General features: G+C 35.9%; 10 protein-coding genes across 10 annotated transcripts; 4 read left to right on the forward strand and 6 right to left on the reverse strand. All coding sequences in view use genetic code 12, as the record gives it.

The window, feature by feature from the left end:
* Window positions 1–191: 191 nt before the first annotated feature.
* CAALFM_C200350WA (DNA helicase) lies at window positions 192–3446 on the forward strand (the record flags this gene model as incomplete). Its single annotated transcript, XM_714450.2, has 1 exon — window positions 192–3446. One exon carries the CDS (start codon window positions 192–194, stop codon window positions 3444–3446), a length of 3255 nt encoding a protein of 1084 aa, XP_719543.2.
* Window positions 3447–3489: 43 nt separating this feature from the next.
* CAALFM_C200360CA (aminopeptidase P) lies at window positions 3490–5589 on the reverse strand (the record flags this gene model as incomplete). The annotated part of the gene is made up of 1 exon (XM_714448.2): window positions 3490–5589. The coding sequence occupies one exon, from the start codon at window positions 5587–5589 to the stop codon at window positions 3490–3492; it is 2100 nt and encodes a 699-aa protein (XP_719541.2).
* Window positions 5590–6164: 575 nt separating this feature from the next.
* Window positions 6165–9179, forward strand: PDR6 (Pdr6p; the record flags this gene model as incomplete). Its single annotated transcript, XM_714447.2, has 1 exon — window positions 6165–9179. The coding sequence occupies one exon, from the start codon at window positions 6165–6167 to the stop codon at window positions 9177–9179; it is 3015 nt and encodes a 1004-aa protein (XP_719540.2).
* An 86-nt stretch (window positions 9180–9265) lies between these two features.
* RFA1 (replication factor A subunit protein) lies at window positions 9266–11140 on the reverse strand (the record flags this gene model as incomplete). The annotated part of the gene is made up of 1 exon (XM_714446.1): window positions 9266–11140. The coding sequence occupies one exon, from the start codon at window positions 11138–11140 to the stop codon at window positions 9266–9268; it is 1875 nt and encodes a 624-aa protein (XP_719539.1).
* Window positions 11141–11399: 259 nt separating this feature from the next.
* Window positions 11400–12614, reverse strand: CAALFM_C200390CA (cystathionine beta-lyase; the record flags this gene model as incomplete). Its single annotated transcript, XM_714445.1, has 1 exon — window positions 11400–12614. The coding sequence occupies one exon, from the start codon at window positions 12612–12614 to the stop codon at window positions 11400–11402; it is 1215 nt and encodes a 404-aa protein (XP_719538.1).
* Window positions 12615–12982: 368 nt separating this feature from the next.
* On the reverse strand, window positions 12983–13714 carry CAALFM_C200400CA (uncharacterized protein; the record flags this gene model as incomplete). Its single annotated transcript, XM_714444.2, has 1 exon — window positions 12983–13714. The coding sequence occupies one exon, from the start codon at window positions 13712–13714 to the stop codon at window positions 12983–12985; it is 732 nt and encodes a 243-aa protein (XP_719537.2).
* Window positions 13715–15049: 1335 nt separating this feature from the next.
* Window positions 15050–18841, reverse strand: CAALFM_C200410CA (ATP-dependent RNA helicase; the record flags this gene model as incomplete). Its single annotated transcript, XM_714443.2, has 1 exon — window positions 15050–18841. The coding sequence occupies one exon, from the start codon at window positions 18839–18841 to the stop codon at window positions 15050–15052; it is 3792 nt and encodes a 1263-aa protein (XP_719536.2).
* Window positions 18842–19161: 320 nt separating this feature from the next.
* CAALFM_C200420WA (uncharacterized protein) lies at window positions 19162–20082 on the forward strand (the record flags this gene model as incomplete). The annotated part of the gene is made up of 2 exons (XM_019475193.1): window positions 19162–19189; window positions 19265–20082. The coding sequence occupies 2 exons, from the start codon at window positions 19162–19164 to the stop codon at window positions 20080–20082; spliced, it is 846 nt and encodes a 281-aa protein (XP_019330738.1).
* Window positions 20083–20113: 31 nt separating this feature from the next.
* Window positions 20114–20899, reverse strand: DPB4 (DNA polymerase epsilon noncatalytic subunit; the record flags this gene model as incomplete). Its single annotated transcript, XM_714441.2, has 1 exon — window positions 20114–20899. One exon carries the CDS (start codon window positions 20897–20899, stop codon window positions 20114–20116), a length of 786 nt encoding a protein of 261 aa, XP_719534.2.
* Window positions 20900–21138: 239 nt separating this feature from the next.
* SAS2 (Sas2p) lies at window positions 21139–22197 on the forward strand (the record flags this gene model as incomplete). Its single annotated transcript, XM_714440.1, has 1 exon — window positions 21139–22197. The coding sequence occupies one exon, from the start codon at window positions 21139–21141 to the stop codon at window positions 22195–22197; it is 1059 nt and encodes a 352-aa protein (XP_719533.1).
* Between the last annotated feature and the right edge of the window lie 31 nt (window positions 22198–22228).

Here is a 22228-nt window from a genome sequence, read left to right on the forward strand (position 1 = left end):
CAATGACAYACACACACACACACACACACAAATCATCTATTACGTACTCTGTGGCTCTTTTCTTACTATTCTCTTCAATGACTGTGTATGTTTGAGTTCTGGAAAAACGCGTATTTTCGTGGTTAAAAGATAGTTTTTTTTTTACAATACCAACCTTCACTCTAACAAACATTTAGGGAACCAGAAATATCATGAAAGTTATAAAGAAAAGGTTCTTCAAACCCAAGGAAGAAACGTTGCCCTCAGATGAAGTGCCAGACCCACAATCATCTGCAGAACCTTTACATAGTTTGTTTGTTCCCGATGAGTCTGAAGAAGAAGAAACAACCACTTCTCCCAAAACCAATTTTGAAAAAGATATAATTGCAATAGTTGGAGACATTTCCCCTATAATAATGAAATATTTATATGCAAAGTATTCACAGAAACGTAATGGAGCTAAGTTTGCTGTTACAGAGTTATTGACAAACCCTCCTGATGTTGAAAAGTTGCAACAGGATTCGATTGCTTCGCAGTCTGCCAAACGACCACACACAATCGTATCATACCAGGAACCTCCAAATAAGAAAGTGAATATTAACCCAGATAGTGCAAGTAGTAACAACGAACCGTTGATGTGGCAAAGGCTCATTGGTAGTTTGAATATACAGGCAATGGCAACGARACCCGACCATGAAACCGTTGAAATACCAGGAAARSYAAAACTTAAACGAATAACAACCAAAAACTCTACTATGGCAAATAGTGCAATAGTAAGAGTGTATCACAACGAACGAGAAATTGGTCGGATTCCCGAAGATTGGACCAGGATTCTTAGTCCTTTATTTGACTTAAACATTGCTGTATTTGAAGCATCGGTATTGGAAGAAACAAAGTCTCGGCTATCAACTGGAGACTCGTTTGTAATAGAAATTGAGGTCTACTTGACAAACTCTAGTTTTGCAAAAAATCTTGATGCCACTGAGAATCCGATTGATTTGAAGAAATCCAATTTTGACTACTCAAAGGAGAGTGAGAGTGAAGCTGCACTAAGACTTCGACAATTTGCAATTTCAAACTTGTTTGATAGGCTTGCAATCAAACCCCTCAAAGTTAATGATGACACAGAAGATGAAGAAGACATATCAAGCCAAGAAATCAACTCTGGTGACGTAGAGCACCCAGTTCCTGAAATTAACCTAGACCAGATGAAAGAATTTTATCAATCGAATAACCAACTTAAAATATTAGAAGGATTGCCTGAAACTACTACCCCACCAAAAGAAAATTTTGCCCTTGATTTAAGAAGTTACCAAAAGCATGGTTTGTCGTGGATGCTTGCACGTGAAAAAGAATTGGATGTTTTGGAAATGCTTCTGAATGAGGATAAACTATCTTCACAATCAAGAAAAGAATTGGAAAACTTGGGCACCATGAATCCACTTTGGAGAAAATACAAATGGCCATATGCTACAGAAGCAACTCAGGATCCAACACAAAACCAGACTGAAAAATACTTTTATGCCAATATGTATAATGGCGAATTGTCGCTTGAAAAACCAGTTATAAAATCAAGTTTAAGAGGTGGAATATTAGCGGACGAGATGGGATTGGGGAAAACAATTGCCACATTGGCATTAGTAAACTCCGTGCCGTACGATAACTTTCCTGAACCCAAGTCGGACAGGCCATACGCATCTCAAACTACATTAATAGTTGTTCCGATGTCGTTGCTTTTTCAGTGGAAGAGTGAGTTTGAGAAATGCAATAATAACAGTCGCCATGTTTGTCGTCTTCATTATGGTGAAGACCAAGAAACAAACCTAGCGTGGTCATTGTGTAACCCTGACAACTCCAAAATCCCTATTGTTATGATAACGACGTATGGTACAGTTTTAAACGAATTTACAAGATTATCCAAACGCCGCAATTCTAAGGGCGAATTGCCCAAGGTGGGTTTGTATTCAGTCAAGTTCTTCCGTATAATTTTAGATGAAGGTCATAATATTAGAAATAGAAATACTAAAACGGCCAAATCTGTTTATGAATTACAACTGAGTCGGAAATGGATTTTAACGGGGACTCCGATTGTCAATAGATTGGATGATTTGTATTCGCTAACCAAGTTTTTAGAGTTGGACCCATGGAATAATTTTTCATACTGGAAAACGTTTGTAACCCTACCTTTCGAACAAAAAAAAATATCGCAAACGTTGGATGTGGTAAAGTCTATTTTGGAGCCAATATTTTTGAGACGAACCAAGCTGCAGAAAAAGAATGGTAAACCATTGGTTGAACTTCCAGCGAAAGAAGTGGTGATAGAACAAATCAAGTTTAATGACGACGAAGAGAAATTATATCAGTGGTTCAAAGACCGTGCATATGCTTCTTTTGCTGAAGGGATAAAGTCTGGACAGTTGTTGCGTAGATACACTCAGATATTGACTCATATTTTACGTTTGAGACAGGTGTGTTGCCATGTTGATTTGATTGGGGGTGCACATGAAATGGACGATGAGATAATTGAAGCCGAACAGGATGAAGATATGAGAAAGTTTTTGACATCAATTAAAGAAAACCAAATTCGATTTGCAAATGACACTGACGTCAAGGAAAAAATGTATAACTTGTACGGAAAAATCAAAGAAGAAAACGAATGTTCTATATGCACACAAGTACCTATCCCATATAGTGAGATGGTTGTCACTCCTTGTGCTCATACATTCTGTTTATCGTGTATCTTGGAGCATTTGGATTTCCAGAAAGAGTTGAAAAAGGAGAAACTTTGCCCCAATTGCAGACTGCCGATCTCAAAGTACCAATTATTCCGAATCAGAAACCAACCCACCAAGGGAAACGAAATCAGGTTTCATATCCAGAAAGACGCTCCTGATTATAGTTTTCAATTGTATTTGTACGATCCTAACCGATCTTCTTCAAAAATACAGGCTTTGGTAAGACACTTGAAGGCACTACATAGCCAATCGCCCAATCTGAAAGTCATTGTGTTTTCGCAATTTCTGTCGTATTTGGATATTATCCAAAGCGAGCTAAAACTAGCCAGTGAAGAATTTATAGTGTTCAAGTTTGACGGTAGACTTAATATGAATGATCGTACAAAATTGTTGGAATCTTTTAATCAGCCTTTGGAAGATGGAAAAGTAGCCATCTTGCTCTTATCTTTGAAAGCAGGTGGCGTGGGTTTAAATTTAACTACAGCATCAAGGGCATACATGATGGATCCGTGGTGGTCACCAAGTATAGAAGACCAAGCAATTGATAGAATTCATAGAATTGGCCAAAACGAGACTGTTAAAGTTGTTCGATTCATTATGGAAAACAGTATTGAAACCAAAATGTTGAAAATTCAAGAACGCAAAAAGCAAATTGGGGAAGCTGTTGCCGCCGAAGAAGAAGAAAGACGAAAACGAAGAATCGAAGAAATACAAATCCTTTTTGAGGAATAGCGTTGTAGGTTACTTAGATTGCGTACATTAAAAAAAAAAAAGACTATTTTGATTTTACTAAAGGTTCAGTTTCTCTTTTCAACCATTTATAAGTATAGCTATTCTTATCAAAGTTTTCATGGAAACTGTTCCAGATGTCAGCGTGGTATTCATTAATCCAAGATATTTCTTCATCATTTAACAAATGAATATCAATCAAACGTCTACAGTATGGAACCTTAGTGACAGTTTCAAACTCTAAATATGCTTTACCGTCGTATCTCAAATCGCTCTCCTTAATAAACATCACATTCTCAATACGAATACCGTAATCCCCTTCTTGATAGTACCCAGGTTCATTGGAAATCAAGTTACCAGCTTTCAAAGCATAAGCTGCAGCGTTAGGTCTTGGGCCAATCCCAATAGGACCTTCATGCACATTCAAATAAGCACCAACACCATGTGAAGTACCATGTGCATAATTAAGTCCATACTTCCAAAGATACTGTCTAGCAATAGCATCAATCAAGTTACCCGTAGTGTTCTGAGGGAATCTCAAAGTTGACAATGCAATGTTTCCCTTCAACACCAATGTATAGTTTGTAATTTCTTCAGCACTTGGTTTCTGGAAATGCACCGTTCTGGTGACATCGGTAGTACCTTCCAAAAACTGAGATCCAGAATCATTTAAATAAAGTTTACGTGGATTAATAGTGGAGCATTGTCCCTTTGTTGGTTTGTAGTGAATCACTGCTCCATTTGCTCCAGTGGCACTAATAGTATCAAAAGACAAACCAACAAAATTGTCTTCTTGCTGTTTGAATTCAGTCAATTTCTCATCAGCTTCAATTTCGTCAATCAACTCTTGTTTCTCTATCACTTGCTCTTCCAACCAAGCAAAAAACTTGATCAAAGCTCGACCATCCTTCAAGTGCGCAATTTTAGCACCTTCCAACTCGACATTGTTCTTTATTGCTTTTAACTCCTCAACCGGTGATAATCCTTGACTAAATTCACATTTCAAATTACGGACTACTTCCCAGTTGGCATTGTCTGGTATATAAAACTTCTTGTTGGATTCAGATAACTTTGTTGAAACCGTGGTCAAACTTGAGTAGAAGGATTCATATGGTTCTATAGTAATACCTGCTGTCTTTAAGCTTTCAACAATATCTTCCAGTAACCTATTTTCTCCAATATAAAGCGTTGTAGACTCTTCTGTGAGTATCACAAAACTGTAAAACACAGGGTTATATTGGATATCCAGACCACGCAAGTTTAATAGCCAAGCTACTTCATCTAATGCAGAAATCACTATTCCCTTAATATCACCAGTCAAATGCTTTTTAACATCGGCCAATTTATCTTGCACATTTCTACCCGTAAAATTTATATCCAAGCTCTTGATTTCTCTAAAATTCCTAGATGGCAACTCTTCAAATTGTTCCCAGATTTTGTTAATCAAGTTCTCTTTCACGGCAGTAAATTCAATTTTCACTTTTTCATTTTTGGCCAACTCCTTGTCAAGAATTGACTGGAATTCTTTGTACAATTTGTAGGTGATCAAAGTTGGATCAACACCAATTCTTACAGTGGACCCACTGTCTAAACTTAACTGAACTGCTTGCTTTATAGTCCATTCCTTCCAGTTTGGCTCATCCTTAGCTCCTTGTTTTAATAAAATCCAGTTAAAATCCAATTCGTCAACAGCCTGAGTAAAGTATCTTCCATCAGTAGATAACGCAGCAGTACCTTCAAACGTGTCACCAACACTGTTCATATCCCTAGTAATAATCGCAATACCAGCACTACCAGAAAATCCACTAATAAAACTTCTTTTTTGGTCGTACGCAGAAACATACTCAGATTGGTGTTGGTCTTCAGATGGGACAATGTAAATACCTAAATCGTGTTCTTTCATTTGCTTTCTCAAGGATTCTAATCTCTTGGAGGTATTAACCTCTTTGGCATCAGGTAAACACAAGGAAGGATTAAAAGTGAAAATAGACCCTTCTCTTGAAGTGCATCCACTTCCGCTTCCTGGTGTTGAATTTCTTCTATTAAGACTGAGTCTTTTGTAAATGGACTTTCTATTGGCTCTTGAGATTAAACCCGGGGAACAGGTACAGTTAGCACATTGTGCTCTAGCAACTCTACTTGACATGTTGTTCTAACTAATGATAATTTATAACCAAGATAAAAACAAAAACTATAGAATTTGGAAACGGCAAGAGATTTTATGTAAATGCTAATTTTTTTTTTTGTTCTTTGTGGTTTGCTGTATGACATGAGAAGATTTTAGGTCGTGGGATGTTGGCGAAGTACACGACCTCCAACATGTTTTATTCTTCATTCCACCCTTGACAGGTAATATATGAAATGTTCAGGTCACAACGACCTAGTTTGTTAAAGCAAATAGGTTTCTGGAAAACGGAAGATAAGGAAAAACCCCTAACTACATGAGCGAACTTTGAAAATTAGTTCAAAAGTTCTATGTGGCAAAGAATAGTAGACAATAACGTGCATTTCATAAATCAGTGTACTCATTTGATGTTGACAATAATGTGGGCTACCAGAACTGAACCATGGCCTTTTAATGTAGCAAAGTTCGTGGTCAAATGCTTGACACTGGTTTGCAATACCACGCTACCAGCTCGGAAATGTTCGGTAGATTTTTTTTTTTTCTTCGATGTTTTGTTTTCCTTGCATGATCTTGTTTTCCACAAGCTAGTTCCCCTAATGTCAGATGAATTGAACATCGAAGGAGTAGCAAGAGATATTGAATTATTATACTCATCTAGCAATGCCTTGGTAATTCATGAGTTACAAGAAAGATTGCAGACTTATCAAAAAAGTGAAATTGGATACCAGCTAGGATTCAAGTTGTTGGAAAATAGCAATAAGAATGTAAAGTATTTTGGAGCTTTGACAATTACTGTATTTTTAAACACCCATGACTCATCAGTTATATTTGAAAATTGTTTCAATCAAGTTCTTGGGGTTCTTATCGAGTTGTCCACTACTGATTTCACAGGAAACTTATTTATCATCAAGAAATTAATAAGTAATTTATCATTACTATACATTATGAATTCTGAAGTAGCCAACTTTGATCCAGTTTTTCGTTTATTATCAGCAATTCTGGGCTCCAAAGATACTGCCATGTCAACAATGATTTCCCAACTACAAGATGAAAAGCAGCTAGAATTGTTACTCTTATTTTTGTTGATTTTAGCCGAAGATATCATAAAATTGCCAACCCAATCACCAAAATTGCACACATTAATCCATAACACTGTTTTCAAATACTGTTCAGTGTTGTTTGAATATCTTTACAACAATTTACCATCTATATCAACAAGAATTATACTATTGCTGTTGGATTGTTTGAGCTCATGGGTCGTATACATCTCCGTTGCAGAAACCAATTCTGAAGAAAGGTACAATGACGATGTCCAAGTGTTTTTACAGTACTTATTGAAACAACTAGATATTGAAACTAATATCAACAATATGGAAATTCTTAATAAATCGTTTACTTTATTCACGGAAATTATTGATAATGTTCCACGAATACTATCTCCTTTGAGATCTACAATTTTTGATATTCTTTTTGGAAAGAACAAGTTTGGCACACGTTATACAAAACTAATTTGCACTAGTCAAGAGTTTAGAGAGACGTATTCTTTGGAGATCGAAAATTATGTGAATTTAGTTATATCGTATCTAGGATTAAATTTGGTTTTGATAACAAGAAATATTAACGACATCAATGTTGTTAATATTATACAAATGACTATGGCCCTTTCAAGTATACCAGGAATTCCAACGGAAGACGAGAATGTTAGTGAGCAGTTTATTGTGTTTTGGGAAGATTTCACAGAAACTTATATTGATGACGCCGAGGAGATGAAACCCCAATTTACTGCGGACCAGGACCAAGCTAACTTTATAGCCAAAAGAAATGAGATCTTATTAGAAGTGAGCCGTATTTTTTTCAAGAAAGTGCTCTATTATCCTGCAGCGACTAAAGAGTTTCGACTGTATAGGAATTCTGTGGCAGAATTGTTTGGTTCACTTTACTCATTAATGGGCGTTTCCTTGTATTCGAGTATCTGTGATTTGATATGTTTCAACTTGGATCAGCAAGACAGAACAACAGAAACTTTTCAGAATTTAGAAGCTGGTCTATATTTAATTTATAAAATTACCTCAGACATTTATTTTCATGATGACCATGAAGAAGATGATTTTGGTAAAGTGACATTGACACCATTAATAAATGAAATGTTTAACAAACATTTGGTGTCAGTGGTCGAAGGTGCTCCGGAATTTGTAACTAAACAACTTCAAATTACACTTTTGAATGTGATGTCTGTTTTACCCTTTTTTTACAGGAATGAAGTAGGAAGTCAACACCTTCCTGCAACTTTTAATTTCTTATTCAATATAATTTTGAATGGGGCAAATGAGACTATATCACTAATAGCATCGAGAACAGTTTACAAAATATGTCAGGATTCTGAAGAAAAATTAATTCCATTTTTACCAAATTTGGAGTTGATACTCCTCGAAATGTTGAAGAATCCAAATATCGATGATACTATTCGGGAAAGAATGACCCATTCGTACATTTCGATTGCGAGGGCTACCAAGAATCCAGTTGATTGGGGTAACAGGGTGCATGGGGTGTTGATGGAAATCGAGTCTTGTTATAGCAGTTTGAATGAGGAACTAGAAGCTTACGCAGTTAGTTTGATTTCATGCATCAGTGAGATGAGCAATGCAAGTCTATTGCCTGAGGATGTTGAAGATTATCTTACTTTGGAACAACTCAACATCCATAAAGCATATTGGATTGAAGATCCTTTAGAGATACGAAGCAAAGTGTTGAAGAATTTGAAACTATTTTCGTTGGAAACTAACATGCTTTCTAGAAACTCAATCGTGACAGAAAAGTGTTGTAATGTGTTGAAGTATGGGTTTAGAGAAGAATTACCGGGTCCATTTACTTTTAGTGTTGATATTGTTTTTGAATACTTGGTAGCAAAAGTGCAAAATTGTAACACACAGTCCATTCCAATTATTCATGGTTTACTTGAGACTATTATCATCACTAGTTTCAAAACCATTAATCCAGACGCAACTGAGATTTTGTTAAATAGCATATTCATTGAAATCTATAGCACAATTGTTTCTGACGTGGATTTAGTAAAATCATCTTTGGATTTATTTACCACAATTCTTGAAAAGCGACCAGCTTTGTTATTGCAAACGCCATTTTTTAGCGATACAATTATCCCATTTGCCATTCAACCATTGTATTTACACGAAATATTTGTTGTCAAGTCAGTGACAAAGTTCTGGAATACTGCTATAACATTGAAGAAAGGCAATAGTAACGATCACCAACAAATCAAGGACATCATCAACAGCAGTATACAGAATACTACAATTGGTGTTTTGTTGATTGAAGCTTTGTTATCAGGGTTTGTTCTGGCACCCAGGTCAGCCATTGAGTATTATTTCCCGTTGTTTCGGACGTTGATAGCGAGGATGCCATTGGAGGTAAAGAATTGGATCAGGCATGTCTTGCTTAATAGTTCAATGGGCAAGGCACCTTTGGACAGCAAGGAATCAGAGACATTCCTTAATAAACTATTGTTAACAAGAGGACAAAGACAAGCGAACGATGTGCTTCGCGATTATTGGCTACAAGTAAACAAACTAACAAATTTCATAAAATATATATAAAACACAATACATATAAGTATATAAATTCGGCAACTGAGTCCGAAACTTACAAACAAAATCAATCTCTTTCTTAATTTTTTTTTTTTTTATTTTAATAGTTGATCCAATTTTTTGATCAAAAATTGGGACTCACTTGCATAATCAAGTTCATTTATTCCTGCAGCCAGGTATCTTGTTTTCAATTCATCATTATATGTCTCTTGTTTGGCCTTAACTCTTAAACTAAACTCTTTGAATAATGTGTTGTTCATGATCTGGTTTGCCACTTCTGATTTTTGCTCTTTTTTCTTGACTAATTCAGTTGCATCTATGCCAAGCAACTTTTCGGCTTGATCATTAAACAATGTTACCCACATGTGGCCCGTACTATCGGTGACAGAACAGCTCAAAACGTAACGCCAGGTTGGTTCTTCGTATGTCTTTGCACATCTTTCACATCTCCAAGTACCATCATTATCCTGGAAAACCAATTTCTTATTACATACTTGTGCAGGCCTGGTAGCATCAGCATTTTGAACTAAATTAGGACAAGCTGGATAAGCAAAGTTTTCTGGTTTACAGAAGGTCACACTTGCCTTTATGGAAAAGTAGTCAGGCTTTTCAGTTGAGCCAGAGTGCTCTTCTAAGGCTTGGTTAATGGAAATCCTTTGCGAGATCTTGTCTCCTCCACTACCAGCATTGTCAATTTTCAAACTCTTGAACAGTTCGTGGATACCAATGTTATCATACCAACCTTTCAATTTGAAACTTTCAGGTGTGCCAGGATTTGGGATTATGGAACCAGCTTGAGTCAAGCTCAATGTTCTTCCATCATAATCGGACACTTTGCAACCTTTGACAGCAACAACAGTACCTTCTTCAATATTAAAATCAGTTGCAGTGTTATTCCATAAACCAAGCTCGATCCCAAACCCAGTTTCATCTACAACAAGTATATTTCTTCTGTCAAAAACTTTACCAGTAGATTTAGCTGTAATTTGGAATGGAGGAAAAACCGTTTTTAAAGCACCAAGAACATCAATGATGGCATTGGCTTCCAAATTCTGGACTTGATCTAACTTGACAAAATTGAAATTCAATTTTGGGACGTCCGACTCATCAAAACATTCGGTTATTTCAGTATCCTTATCGAATGTGAGTTCATAAGGGTGCGATAATGTGTTAAACTTCTTTCTTGCTGCAGCAACTCTGGCTTTGGAAATGTAATAGACCTTGCCTTCTTCTAACAACTTGTGGGCCCTTTCAGCAGTTTCGTTGAATGCAGAAGCTTTTATTTCATCTGATTCATCCAATAAGTTGAAACCAAACACTTTACCTTCACCTTTGCTATTGGACCAAGTTCTAAGGTCTCCCTTGTAGGAAACTCTTGCTTTGATTGTCCAGTTGTTTTGATACGGAGAAATTGTTTCAATTGGAGACACCTTTCTATGAGTACCGGCTGGTTTGGATTGAGCTGCAACACCGCCTCCTACTTCAGATTTGAAACTGTTTGTTGACTGAGCAAGAGGTGGGGTGACACCTGGCACTGGAGATTCTCTGTCACGACTCTCGGATTTTTTCATCACAGTTAAATAATTTTCTTCTGGGTGTTCAAGAAAATAAGTATCAATTGGTATAATATTATTAGGAGACTTTTCACTAGTAGGGGCTAAGACTTCAAAGTTCTTAATCACAAAAAAGTGTTTCAGTGTGGCAAAAATGGAAAAAGCATTGACTTGAACAATTGCGTATCTTTGACAATTATTGTTTTTGATATATTCACTACATGATTCATCTATTAACCCGTGGGTCGAGTACACTCCATCGTTGACCAAAATTCTGAACTTCTTCAGATCAGATGGCAGCACATCAAAAGCTTTAATGTTCGTGATTTGAAGAATCATTGGAATTTGAACACTATCATGACCTTCCTTTGAAAACACTTGTTTCAAGGCGCCCTTGGATAATTGTAAACTAGACATCTTGTTGGATAAAGGTAATGCACGATTAAAAGAAAAGAGTAGATTAAACTTGTAAATATATTGTTTGGAAAAAAAAAAAACGGAGGTGGGTTACGCGTTCTAGAGAAAGTTTTTGCATTCTCTCCTTTTAACGTGTAGGTCGTGCACAGCACAAACAAACTCTACAAACTCCTTGTTAAAAAAAAAAGGCAAAATGGTCTCGAACCGTCTAATAAATGTGCACTAAGAATATATATGTAAACTAAAGGAAGCAGAAAGATTACAATTTTGGTTGTATGCCTACCGCATTGTATAACTCATCTCTATCATTCACTTTCACAGCACCACTTCTCAATAATGCCTTGGTTAGATCGTCTATCAAGTCATCACAGTTTTCAATACCAATGCACAATCTTATTAAATCTTCAGGAAATTCTCTTTCTTCTCTGGTTTTTGCATCGATGGATGCATGAGACATTTTGCATGGCATGGATATCAACGAATTAACACAACCAAAAGAAACTGCTATACCAAAAATATCGGTATTCTCCACAATTTTCTCCAGTAATCTGACACTCCCAGTTTCAAAAGATAATACAGCACCATAGCCTGAACACATAGAGCTATGTAACTCGTATTGTGGATGAGACTTCAATCCCGGGTATCTAACCTTAAAGCCTATATTTTCTAAAAATTTGGCAATTCTAATACAGTTTTGTTGCTGTTTTTCCACACGGATTGCTAATGTTTTCAAACCCCTGCTTAACAACCAGCAGTCAAATGGGGATAACCCGCATCCTGTAGAGTTTATAATGTAATATAATTGTTCAGCTAAAGAAGATGATCTGGTGGCGATCACCCCAGCCATGATATCGTGGTGTCCATTGAGGTACTTAGTTGCCGATTCATATTGGATATCAACCCCCAAATCCAATGGAGTCATCAACACTGGAGACATCATAGTGTTGTCGAAAACAACAACAATGTCGCGATTAGCCTTGTGGGCATGGTCAGCAATCGATTTGACATCGACCACTTTGATTAAAGGGTTGGTAGGCGACTCCAAGAAAATCATCTTGGTCTTGTTATTTATTTTTGATTTTATTAATTCGGTATTAGTAGTATCATAGTGATGAGCAACAATATCACCTTTCTTGCTCAAGTAAGTCAATAATCTGTGAGTGCCACCGTACAAATCATCACCAGCAATTACTTCATCGCCAGGCTTTAATAATCTTGTAATAACATCAAGACACCCCATTCCGGATGAGACGGCAAATGCATGTTCGGCCTTCATAATTTTGGCAATATGGTTTTGCAAATGAGTTCTTGTTGGGTTACCCGATCTCGTGTAATCGTATTCCCCCATATTAGATAAAGATGGTTGCTTGAAAGTCGCGGATTGATACAACGGTGGAACAGATGCATTGTATTGGTCGCCGGACTTGTTAAGTACCAACTCTGTTTCAAGACTATAAGACTTTTTAGGTGACATTATATTGTTGTTAATTTGTTAAATATGAAAAAAAAAAAGCATACAAAAGTTGAAAAATATAAACTGTGGAACTTTATCTTATTTGCATTGATAAATTCTGAGTCAGAAAAAAAAAATGATACATACAATGAGTAACGAAATGGCCGAAATAGGCTTCGCAATAATTGCTAAGCGTCACGTGCAGCTAGTGATAGATCCTTCACCACCACAACAACTCCAAGCACTTAACTTATCTGGGGTCAAACATCCCCATCTCAATGAGCTAATTTTAGTTTATTTTCCGTTTATATATTTTAGCACTATAAGGGTAGACTTTTCTTATCTATTATACATATATCCATGCAGAAAAAAAAAAAGCTCAGAGCTCTTTACAAATCAGCTCTCGTGAATTTTCTTATATCATTAGGTTCTTTGTTCAATAATACCTTTGGTCCACTGAAAGGTTCACAAGATTGTCTTTTACCATCTACTGGTCCGATTTCAGTCAACTCTTTACCTTCTTGTAATTGTTTCAACAAGTTTATGGTAGCTTCTGGTGACAAATCTTCATGATAATCATCGTTGATTGCAATCATTGGAGCATTAACACAAGCACCTAAACATTCAACCTCTTGTAATGTAAACAATTTATCTGGAGTGGTTTGTCCTGGTTTAATTTTTAAATAATCAGTAATGGCCTTCATAATACTGTCACTTCCACATAATTGACAAGGCGTGGTAGTACAAACTTGCAAATTGTATTTCCCCATTGGATGTCTATTGTACATGGTATAAAATGTAGCCACTTCATACACTCTCATTGGTGGCATATCTAATAACTTGGCAACATAGTTCATCACTGAAATAGAAGTAAATCCTAATTGACGTTGTCCCAAATCTAATAATGGCATACAGGCACCTTTTTTATATTGTGGAGGGTATTTGGCAATTATTTCCTCAGCTCTTTTTTTGTTTTCTGAATTAAATTCAAATGCTATGTTTGGGTTGTCTTCTTTGGTGTCTCTATGAACGGAGATGATGGAAGAGTATCTCTTTGATACAGTAGAAGCGTATACACCCACTGGTGTTGTAGTTGATTTCCCAATAAAACGAACCAACATGGTAGTTATATGAATATGTAAAATGGTATGTGTTGAATATTAATGTGGTTACGACCTCTAATGAATATGGTTATAGACTATTTCTACTGAAAAATATTTTTACCATGAATTGGATTTGTTAATTCTGTTTTTTTTTTTCCTTCCTTCTTTCAGTCTCTGCGTAAGTATGTTTTCATTTTATTTGATTGGATAAAATTATATGCAGGATGGTGGAAGTATGTAAATAGTATTGGCAAGGTATTGACATCTAGCCAGCATCAATAAAATAGATTTATTGATCCTCTGTATAGAAGTTGTTTGGATTATTTATCTTAATCAAATAAGAAGCAGAACAATATAGTTGTATCTTTTTTATGAAAAATTATTTGCATTCACATTTAGACGAATTTTTGCATAAAATTGAGAAACTTTTGCAATCAAACAAACCAACTGAAACCCAAACTTCTGATTACTAGAAGTCCTCCCCACCTCTCATCCTTAACTTCTTTTAAACTTCATCGTAGATAACAAATACGAACAATCCCTTGATTAGAAATAAAATGAGGAGATTATTCAGAACAAATCATGACTTGTTCCATTGTCATTCATGAGGTTTATAAAATATTAAGTTGACAATTTTCTTAACTAATTATTGTTTTTAAGAAAAAAGAAAAGAGAACGAAACAATTTGAATTATATATAACTATAATGTAATTAATAATAATAATAACTTTACCATTAACAAAAAAAGGAAGGATAACCAATATCAATCTGCAATGATAAAAAAAACAATGAATTAATGCGGAGAAGGCAATCTTAAAGATTTTTTTTTTTGTTTTTCATCCCTTGAATTTTTCATAAATTTATGATATATAAACTGCTCAAAATAAATATCTAACATCTTTGAAGAATGTTTTTATAAACACACATACTTGATCATTTACAAATAATGTTTCGTAAAAAAGATAAGGATAAAGACAGTGATCTCAAAGCAAAAGATCATTCCGAAGTTCCAAGCGCTACCACAACAGAAAAAACTAAACAAGAGATTTATCATGAACAAGGTTTAATAGGGCTCTTCCATACTATGAAGGAAAACATGAAAAAAGAGGATACAAAAGACCTAGATGATGACATTATAAACCTTTTTGGCTGATCATCAAGACTTTCAACCCCAAAAAATTACCAAGATGGGCTAGTTTTTCTTTWWTTTTTTTTATCGTGAAAGTGGCTTTTCCGTGTTTTCCAAAGCCCTTCTTGTGGGACATAACTGTGTACATGTGTAATTATTGCAAAGTAAATAAAACAAAACAATATTGTACTATTTTTTGTTCTATTTTTCAATCTATATAAATCCTATAAGTTTACCCAAACACCTTTACGTTTTTCTTGAATTACCTTAATGGCAGGCAAATCCCAACCAACACCACCACTTCCAATGGCTGCTCCAAAACGTGGAACCACATAACATTCTCTTTTCGTTGGTGTCAAGTTTTTTGGAGCATAAGGATGTCCTAACGGTTTGGAATATGTGAGTAGCACCGAGTTTTTAGCAATATTAGCCAACTGCTTACCACTTATATCAACTAACGGATTCATCCTAACCTTCTTGGTTTCATCTTCACTGATGTTTCCCTTTGTACTCAATGATTGATAGACAAGATACGAGCTTGGAATTTGCCCACTTTCAGCTATAAGAGAGTTAGGATGTAAATATACAAATGGTCCATCTTCTATGGGCATCACGGGACAGTATGGGATATTTATAATACTTGTCTTGTTTGCAACCTTTACCTCAGATGAAATGAGATCTCCTCGAATTGCAACTTGGTCGATAAACCCAGACGCAATCATCTGTTTCATTGCACTCACTTGCTTTTTGTTTGGAATGGGCAATTTCACTTTTTGTTCCAACTGTAATCCATCAGCAGACATAATCATATTTTCTACTATATTTCCAACTTGTTTTCTCAACTTTTGTATTTCCTCCATCATCTTATGTCTAAGATAATGCTTTTGTAAAAACCCATTTTGCTCTTCTTTTGGAACATGGTCATATGCACAAACTGCAGACAATAACATCATACAATTACTAGACGCATCCAACTTTGAGAATAATGCACGTGAGTGATAGAATTTTGTTCTAAACTCTCTACGTGCTTCGTCATTCATGTTCCCGACTAATTCGTTCTCACCTATAAATGGATCTCCGACCGATAATGCAGAAACAATAGCAATGATATAAGAAAGACATTCTTGTTGGTTTCCAATAATTAGAATTTTTGCAAATCGTGGACTCAAGGGGAACAAAGACATTTTTTTCCCTAAATCAGTAATCTGCTTTTGTTCTTTATCTAATGCACCCAATATGACTAACAACTCTTCGGCTTTCTTTAATGAAAATCTATCAGGAGGAGTAGGGAAAGGAAAATTAGCAATTTGATCAATTCCCATACTCTTCATACTTAATACAATACTTTCAAATGGCATACGTAAAATCTCAGGTACACTGAATTGAGGGAAAAAGTCTTCAAAAACTGCAGAAGAATATAGTCTGTAGCAATGTCCTGGTCCGGTTCTACCAGCTCTACCAGCACGTTGATTAGCAGATGCTTTGGAAACCCAATCAACTTCAAATGATTGCACTCCATTTTCTTGGTTGTATTTTCTTTCCTTGGAACGACCACAATCCACCACGTATCTGATGCCTGGTATTGTCAACGATGTTTCGGCAACATTAGTGGCAACTATACAAATTCTGCTTCCCGGTGGTGGATCCTCAAACACCTTCATTTGTTGTTTTGTAGGTAATAAAGAATACAACGGCAATACATATAACGGCCCCACCTCTGACTCCTTGCTATCGATAGACTCTTCAAAACCCTCCTCTTCTTCCTCATTTTCTTCTCCTTCTTCATAATCATCAAGTATACCAGCATCTCCAGATTGAACACTAAAATCCACATCTTCAACCTCTTGTTGAACATTTTCTGACAACTTAACATCAATGTTTTCATCATACTGAATGGTTGACTTCTTTTTAAACGGGAATTCTTGTCGTAATTTTTTCACCAAAGTGGTAATTTCATTTTGCCCCGTTAAGAATATTAATATACCACCTTCGGGAAGTTTACGATGTATTTTACATGTCTTTTTAAACGCTTCCTCCAAATAATCATAGTTAGTTTTTTTATTAAAATGGATTGACACCGGATACTGTCTTGCCTGAACATTGATAATAGGTGGTGGTGTTTTGAATAATGCAGGGTTTTCCGAAAAATCAGAGACTCTCAACGTAGCCGACATTATAATAAGTTTCAAAGGCTTATACAATTGAGGATTCTCCTTGTGATATTTTCTTCTTAATTTTACAACTCTTGTCAACATTCCAATTAATATGTCAGTATTAATATTTCTCTCATGGGCTTCATCAATAATTATTGCTGAATATTTGGCTAACAAAAAATCGGTCATCATCTCTCTCAACAAAACACCATCGGTCATAAATTTCAATGCCGTACCGTTTTCCTTACCTTCATTTTTGATAGTAGTGTCAAATCGTATTTGATAACCCACACGGTGACCATGATCTCCCAATTCGCTACCTACTCTTTCTGCCATTGACACAGCTGCCACTCTTCTTGGTTGAGTCACACCAATCATTCCGGGATACAAGTCGTGCAATAAATTACCAAACCCGGCCTCGTACAAGAATTGAGGAACTTGTGTTGTTTTCCCTGACCCAGTTTCACCACAAAGAATTATACAATCGTGGTGATAAACAGCCTCCATTATCCTATGCTCTTCAGCAAAAACAGGAAGTAAAACTCTTTGTTGTTGAATAGAATCCGTTCTGTTCACTTCTACAACAAATGCTCGACGTTGCATTTCTTTGTTTATAGGGATGTATCCTTCTTCATCTGACGAGTGATCGACGTCTTCATCTCTGACAGTCTGTTTCGAGTACTTTTTCTTGATCTCTTCAGAAACTTCTGGTGTGAGAACATTCTTGTCTCTCCCCTCCATAATACGAACCTGCTGTTCTGCCCATTCTTTGAAACTAGCTGCAGTAGTAGAGTGGCGCGGTTTGCTTTTCATCAACTTTGATTCCTCTTCTTCTTCTTCCTCATCATCATCGTCGTCGTCGTCGTCCTCTTCTTCTTCTACTTCACTTGACAGATCACCCTCACTTTCAGCAGACTCACCAGCTTCAGGATTAATTTCATGTTCAGATTCTTCTTCATTGGAATCAGAATCTTCCGCCACATCCAGATCACGTAACTCATCTGCTTCCACAGTTTCTTCAGAAGTGTTCATATCGTCAGCATTACTATTATCCAGCTCCTCCTCATCCTCTGAAGACGAAGCAAAATCATCATCATCTTCTTTCTTTAATCTCTTTTTTTCTTCTTCTTCCACCCTTTTCCTCCAACTGTATTTTTTCTTAGGAATTTCCGTAGTATCTTTTTTAATTACAGGTATGTTTGCAAAACCAAAACCCGAACCTTGACCGCCAAACTTTTTGGGCCTGTTATCCACAAATGTTGATCGCTGTTCCCCCTCCTCGTCTTGCAAATGTCTGTCGTCGTCGAAGCTTTTAAATATACTGCCATCTTCATCTGAATCATCATAATCTTTTACATCTCGTTCTTCATATAAAACTTCCCGTGTATTCTCATCAGCTCTACCCTGACGTTCCAATTCCAACGCCTCAATCATTTCCTCTTTTTTGGTTTGTTTACCTTTTCCCAATTCCTTAAGAGCGGCAAAGTTACTAGTATCCATCTTGGTCTCTGCCAACTTTTCAAGCAAAATTTTCTTTTCCTCTCTTTTCAATTGATGATCAATGTATTTATCCAAACGTTTCTTCTTTGCTCGAGACATTTTCTCCTTTTTGGAATTTTCAGAATACAAATTTTGCTCTAATGCCCTCTTTCTAGCTAACCGTTCTTCTTCAGTGACGGGTGCAAGTATTTCAGAGTTTGAATCTTGGGTATTGAATATTTCGGTGGTATCTGGAGTCGTTTCGGTCTCTTCCTCATCGTCTTGTCTATAAAATTGCTTATTTCTTGCTTTCTTCAATGCAGCTTGCTTGGCAAGCATACCTGCCCTTGCTTTCTCATTAAATCTCTTTCTATATTTTCCCATCTCCAAGTTTTTATATACGGTCTAGTGGCAAGGTTGTTGAAAGAGTGAATGTTGTTTCCTTTAACAAGTGAGATTCAGTATCACAATTTTTTTTTTTCAAATCGCACTGTAAACTTTCTTTGTTGAGATGAGTTTGTTTGTTTGTGACTTACTACTATCTATTTTTTTTTTCTCTGTCTCTCTCTCTCTCGCCCATAACTCTCTGTCATTGCATTTTCGTCTCCAGGTTTTTCTTTTAGTTCTCAAATTCTTGGTCACTATTTGTGATTGCTGTCACCAACCTAAATTCATCGACATACTCAATCAACATCAACCTGATCATGAGTCAAACTGATTTGCATAAACATTGTACGTATAATATTTGATACAACTTAAACATTTTTTTTTTCATTCCTTAGAGTCTAACCATTCCCCGCCTTCAAGTGATCCATTGTACCTTAACTATAAACTCAACCACTTTATACACATATGAAAACTCGAATCTAGTACACCTCGTGAACAACAGTAATATCAATTGCTCAGAAATAGTTTCGCAAGAATTGGGTTTAATCAATGCGTCTAAAACATTAATTGGATCAATACCAATTTCGTCGAGCAACACTATAAAACTCTCAATGTATTTCATGAAAAAGTTGCTATCAAACCAAGATGGGAGCCGTGACTTGATTACTGTTGTGGCCATTGCTCATGTTCATGCCAATAAGACATTGGTCTTGAATGTTTTAAAGAATATAATGGATAAATATATCGAATACAAACGAGAATTCGATTCCAACAAAAGTGTTTCAGGACAGCTGTCCAAAGCAAAATTGGGGGAATTCAAATTATACATGAATCAAATAATAAAATATGAAGAAATGAATTATGATTCCAACCAACATATATATAATTATGGCTCTACCAATGAAAATAATGAAGATGGACATCCAGCAGATCAGATCAACCCCAACCAATTATTATTAGCCAATGAAGAAGTCGACGAAGTGAGACAGTTAATGTTGGAAAATATAAATAAACTTTTGAGCCGAGGTGATAAAATTAACTCGTTAGTTGATCAGACAGACAGATTGAATACGTCATCTCTGGTGTTTCAAAAAAGGGCTCAGCAGATAAAGAGGAAAATGTGGTTTATGAAAACAAAGTTTTTATTATCGATTACTGGCGGTGTATTGTTGATTTTGTATTTATTTATTGGGTCAGAGTGTGGGTTCCCAGCGTTTTCTCATTGCATTAGAAACTGAAATCAATATATAGTGTTACTTACAATAAATCTTATTCTTCTTCCTCTTCTTCTTCTTCTTCGGTTTCTGAAGAGTCTGGTTTGTTTTCAGCTTCAGTTTCAGTCTCTACTCCTTGTAGCTCTTGCTCTTCTTTGGCCAATGCTGATATCGGATTGGAAACATCTTCTTCGGTTTCATCATTATCGTCGTCTTCATCCTCATCTTGCTCGTCTTCATGCTCTATATCCTGTTTTGAATTCTCATCGTCTTCTTCATTGCCATCGGTACTATTTTCTTCATCGTCTTCATCATCATCATCATCTCCACGACTAGCATTTTTTCCACCATCGCCATCTTCAGTATCAATTTCCATACTTTCATTGTCAAGTTTTGGTTTCTTTGACACACTCTTTTCTCCCTCTTCAGTCGAAATTGGTTTAGCAGCTTTCAATTGTTTCTTCGAAGCAACATTAGCTTCGAAAACACTAAGTTTTTGTTTTACTTCGGGTATAAAGCCACTAAATTCTGCTCTTTCTAATGCTGCCAACATGTCTTGTGCCGAGACAGTTTTCCGATTTGCTTCTTTGGATATTTGCTTAGCTTGAAACAACAAGTGAGAAACGAATACTGTAGCTGATCGTTGTAAGGCAAGAAGAGAATCTTTGGCTATCGTCATTTGACCAGCATTATTTTCGTCGTCAGATATTATATTCTTGGCTAGTTTTTGAATGGTAGTTCTGGGAAACAAAATATCATCAATTGATATCAACTCATTTTCTTTACTGCTTGGTTGTGGATACTGTCCATCAGCATTTTTTCTCCAACCTTTTGGTGGCATTGTATATTCTTAGTTGTGTATATTTGGTACAGAGAATGTATATGAATAAATATTCTTGGAGTTTTTTTTTTTCGAGTTGTTCAACGCGTCATTTTCAAACACACTTCTTCTTCTTCTTCTTCTCCTCTTCCATTTTATTTTATTTTTTTTTTTTAAGATTTTTGACTATTACTTTTACTGACCACCACTAGTTTGTTTTGCTTGTTAATTTCTACATCTAATATCATAAAAGTTCATGCATGCTGGTAACTACTACAACAAACATTATAAAAGCCTCTCCCAAACGGAAAACGAAAACAGACACCAAAGATCAAGATAATTCTTACTATGGACAGTTGAACAAACGAAATATCAATAAAGTCACATTTGGTAAATACGAGTTTCCTACATGGTACGGAAACGCAGCATATTTCTATCCCCATGATCTATCGCATTCAAGCTTAGGTTATGAATATGCCAACAAAGTAGCTTCTGAAGGATCAATTGCCCGAAAAATCCATAAAAAAGATATATTTGATGAAAATTTACACGAATTTTGGCTAGATCATTTATTTGTTTGTGAATATTGTTTCAAGTACACTTCCAATGAGACAATTTTGAATCAACATGTAACTGCATGCACATATAATAGAAAAAGACCAAGTAAAGGTAAATTGTTGTACCATGACCAGGCCAATGGCTATATAATTCGAGAAGTACGAGGGTTTCAGGATCCTTTATTTTGTCAAAACCTATGCTTGTTTGGAAAATTGTTTCTTGACGATAAATCGGTTTATTATAATATAGATCATTTTGATTTTTATATTGTTTTCGGTAAAGACGATTCCTCCTATATTCCCATGGGGTTTTTTTCCAAGGAAGTCTTATCGTACGACAATGATAATAACCTAGCCTGTATTTGTGTATTCCCCCCGTTTCAAAGAAGACATTTGGGTTCATTGTTGATTGAATTTCTGTATCAATTGGCTGCAGTTACTCCAGGACAACTTAAAAGCAGTGGCCCAGAATTCCCACTTTCACCATATGGCAAAGTGACATATTTGAGGTTTTGGTCAAAAAGACTAGCGACGAAAATCCACGAACTACAGGGATCATTTACATTGAGCCATCTTTCAAAAGAAACCGGGTTCAGAAAAGAAGATATTCTACTAACACTTGAATACATGCAGATACTAGTTACAGATGATTTGGGAAATGTGACACTTTCACTTGAACGACTTGAAAATTGGTGCTCACAAAACAAGGTTGTTCCCGGAGTCGACATAAATATCTTAAATTCAGAATGTTTAATACTATGAATTAGTTACATACTTTTTTTTTTTAAAATTT

The sequence above is a fragment of the Candida albicans genome, chromosome 2 (assembly GCF_000182965.3).
Source record: "Candida albicans SC5314 chromosome 2, complete sequence".
In the NCBI taxonomy this organism is placed as follows: Eukaryota; Fungi; Ascomycota; class Pichiomycetes; order Serinales; family Debaryomycetaceae; genus Candida; species Candida albicans.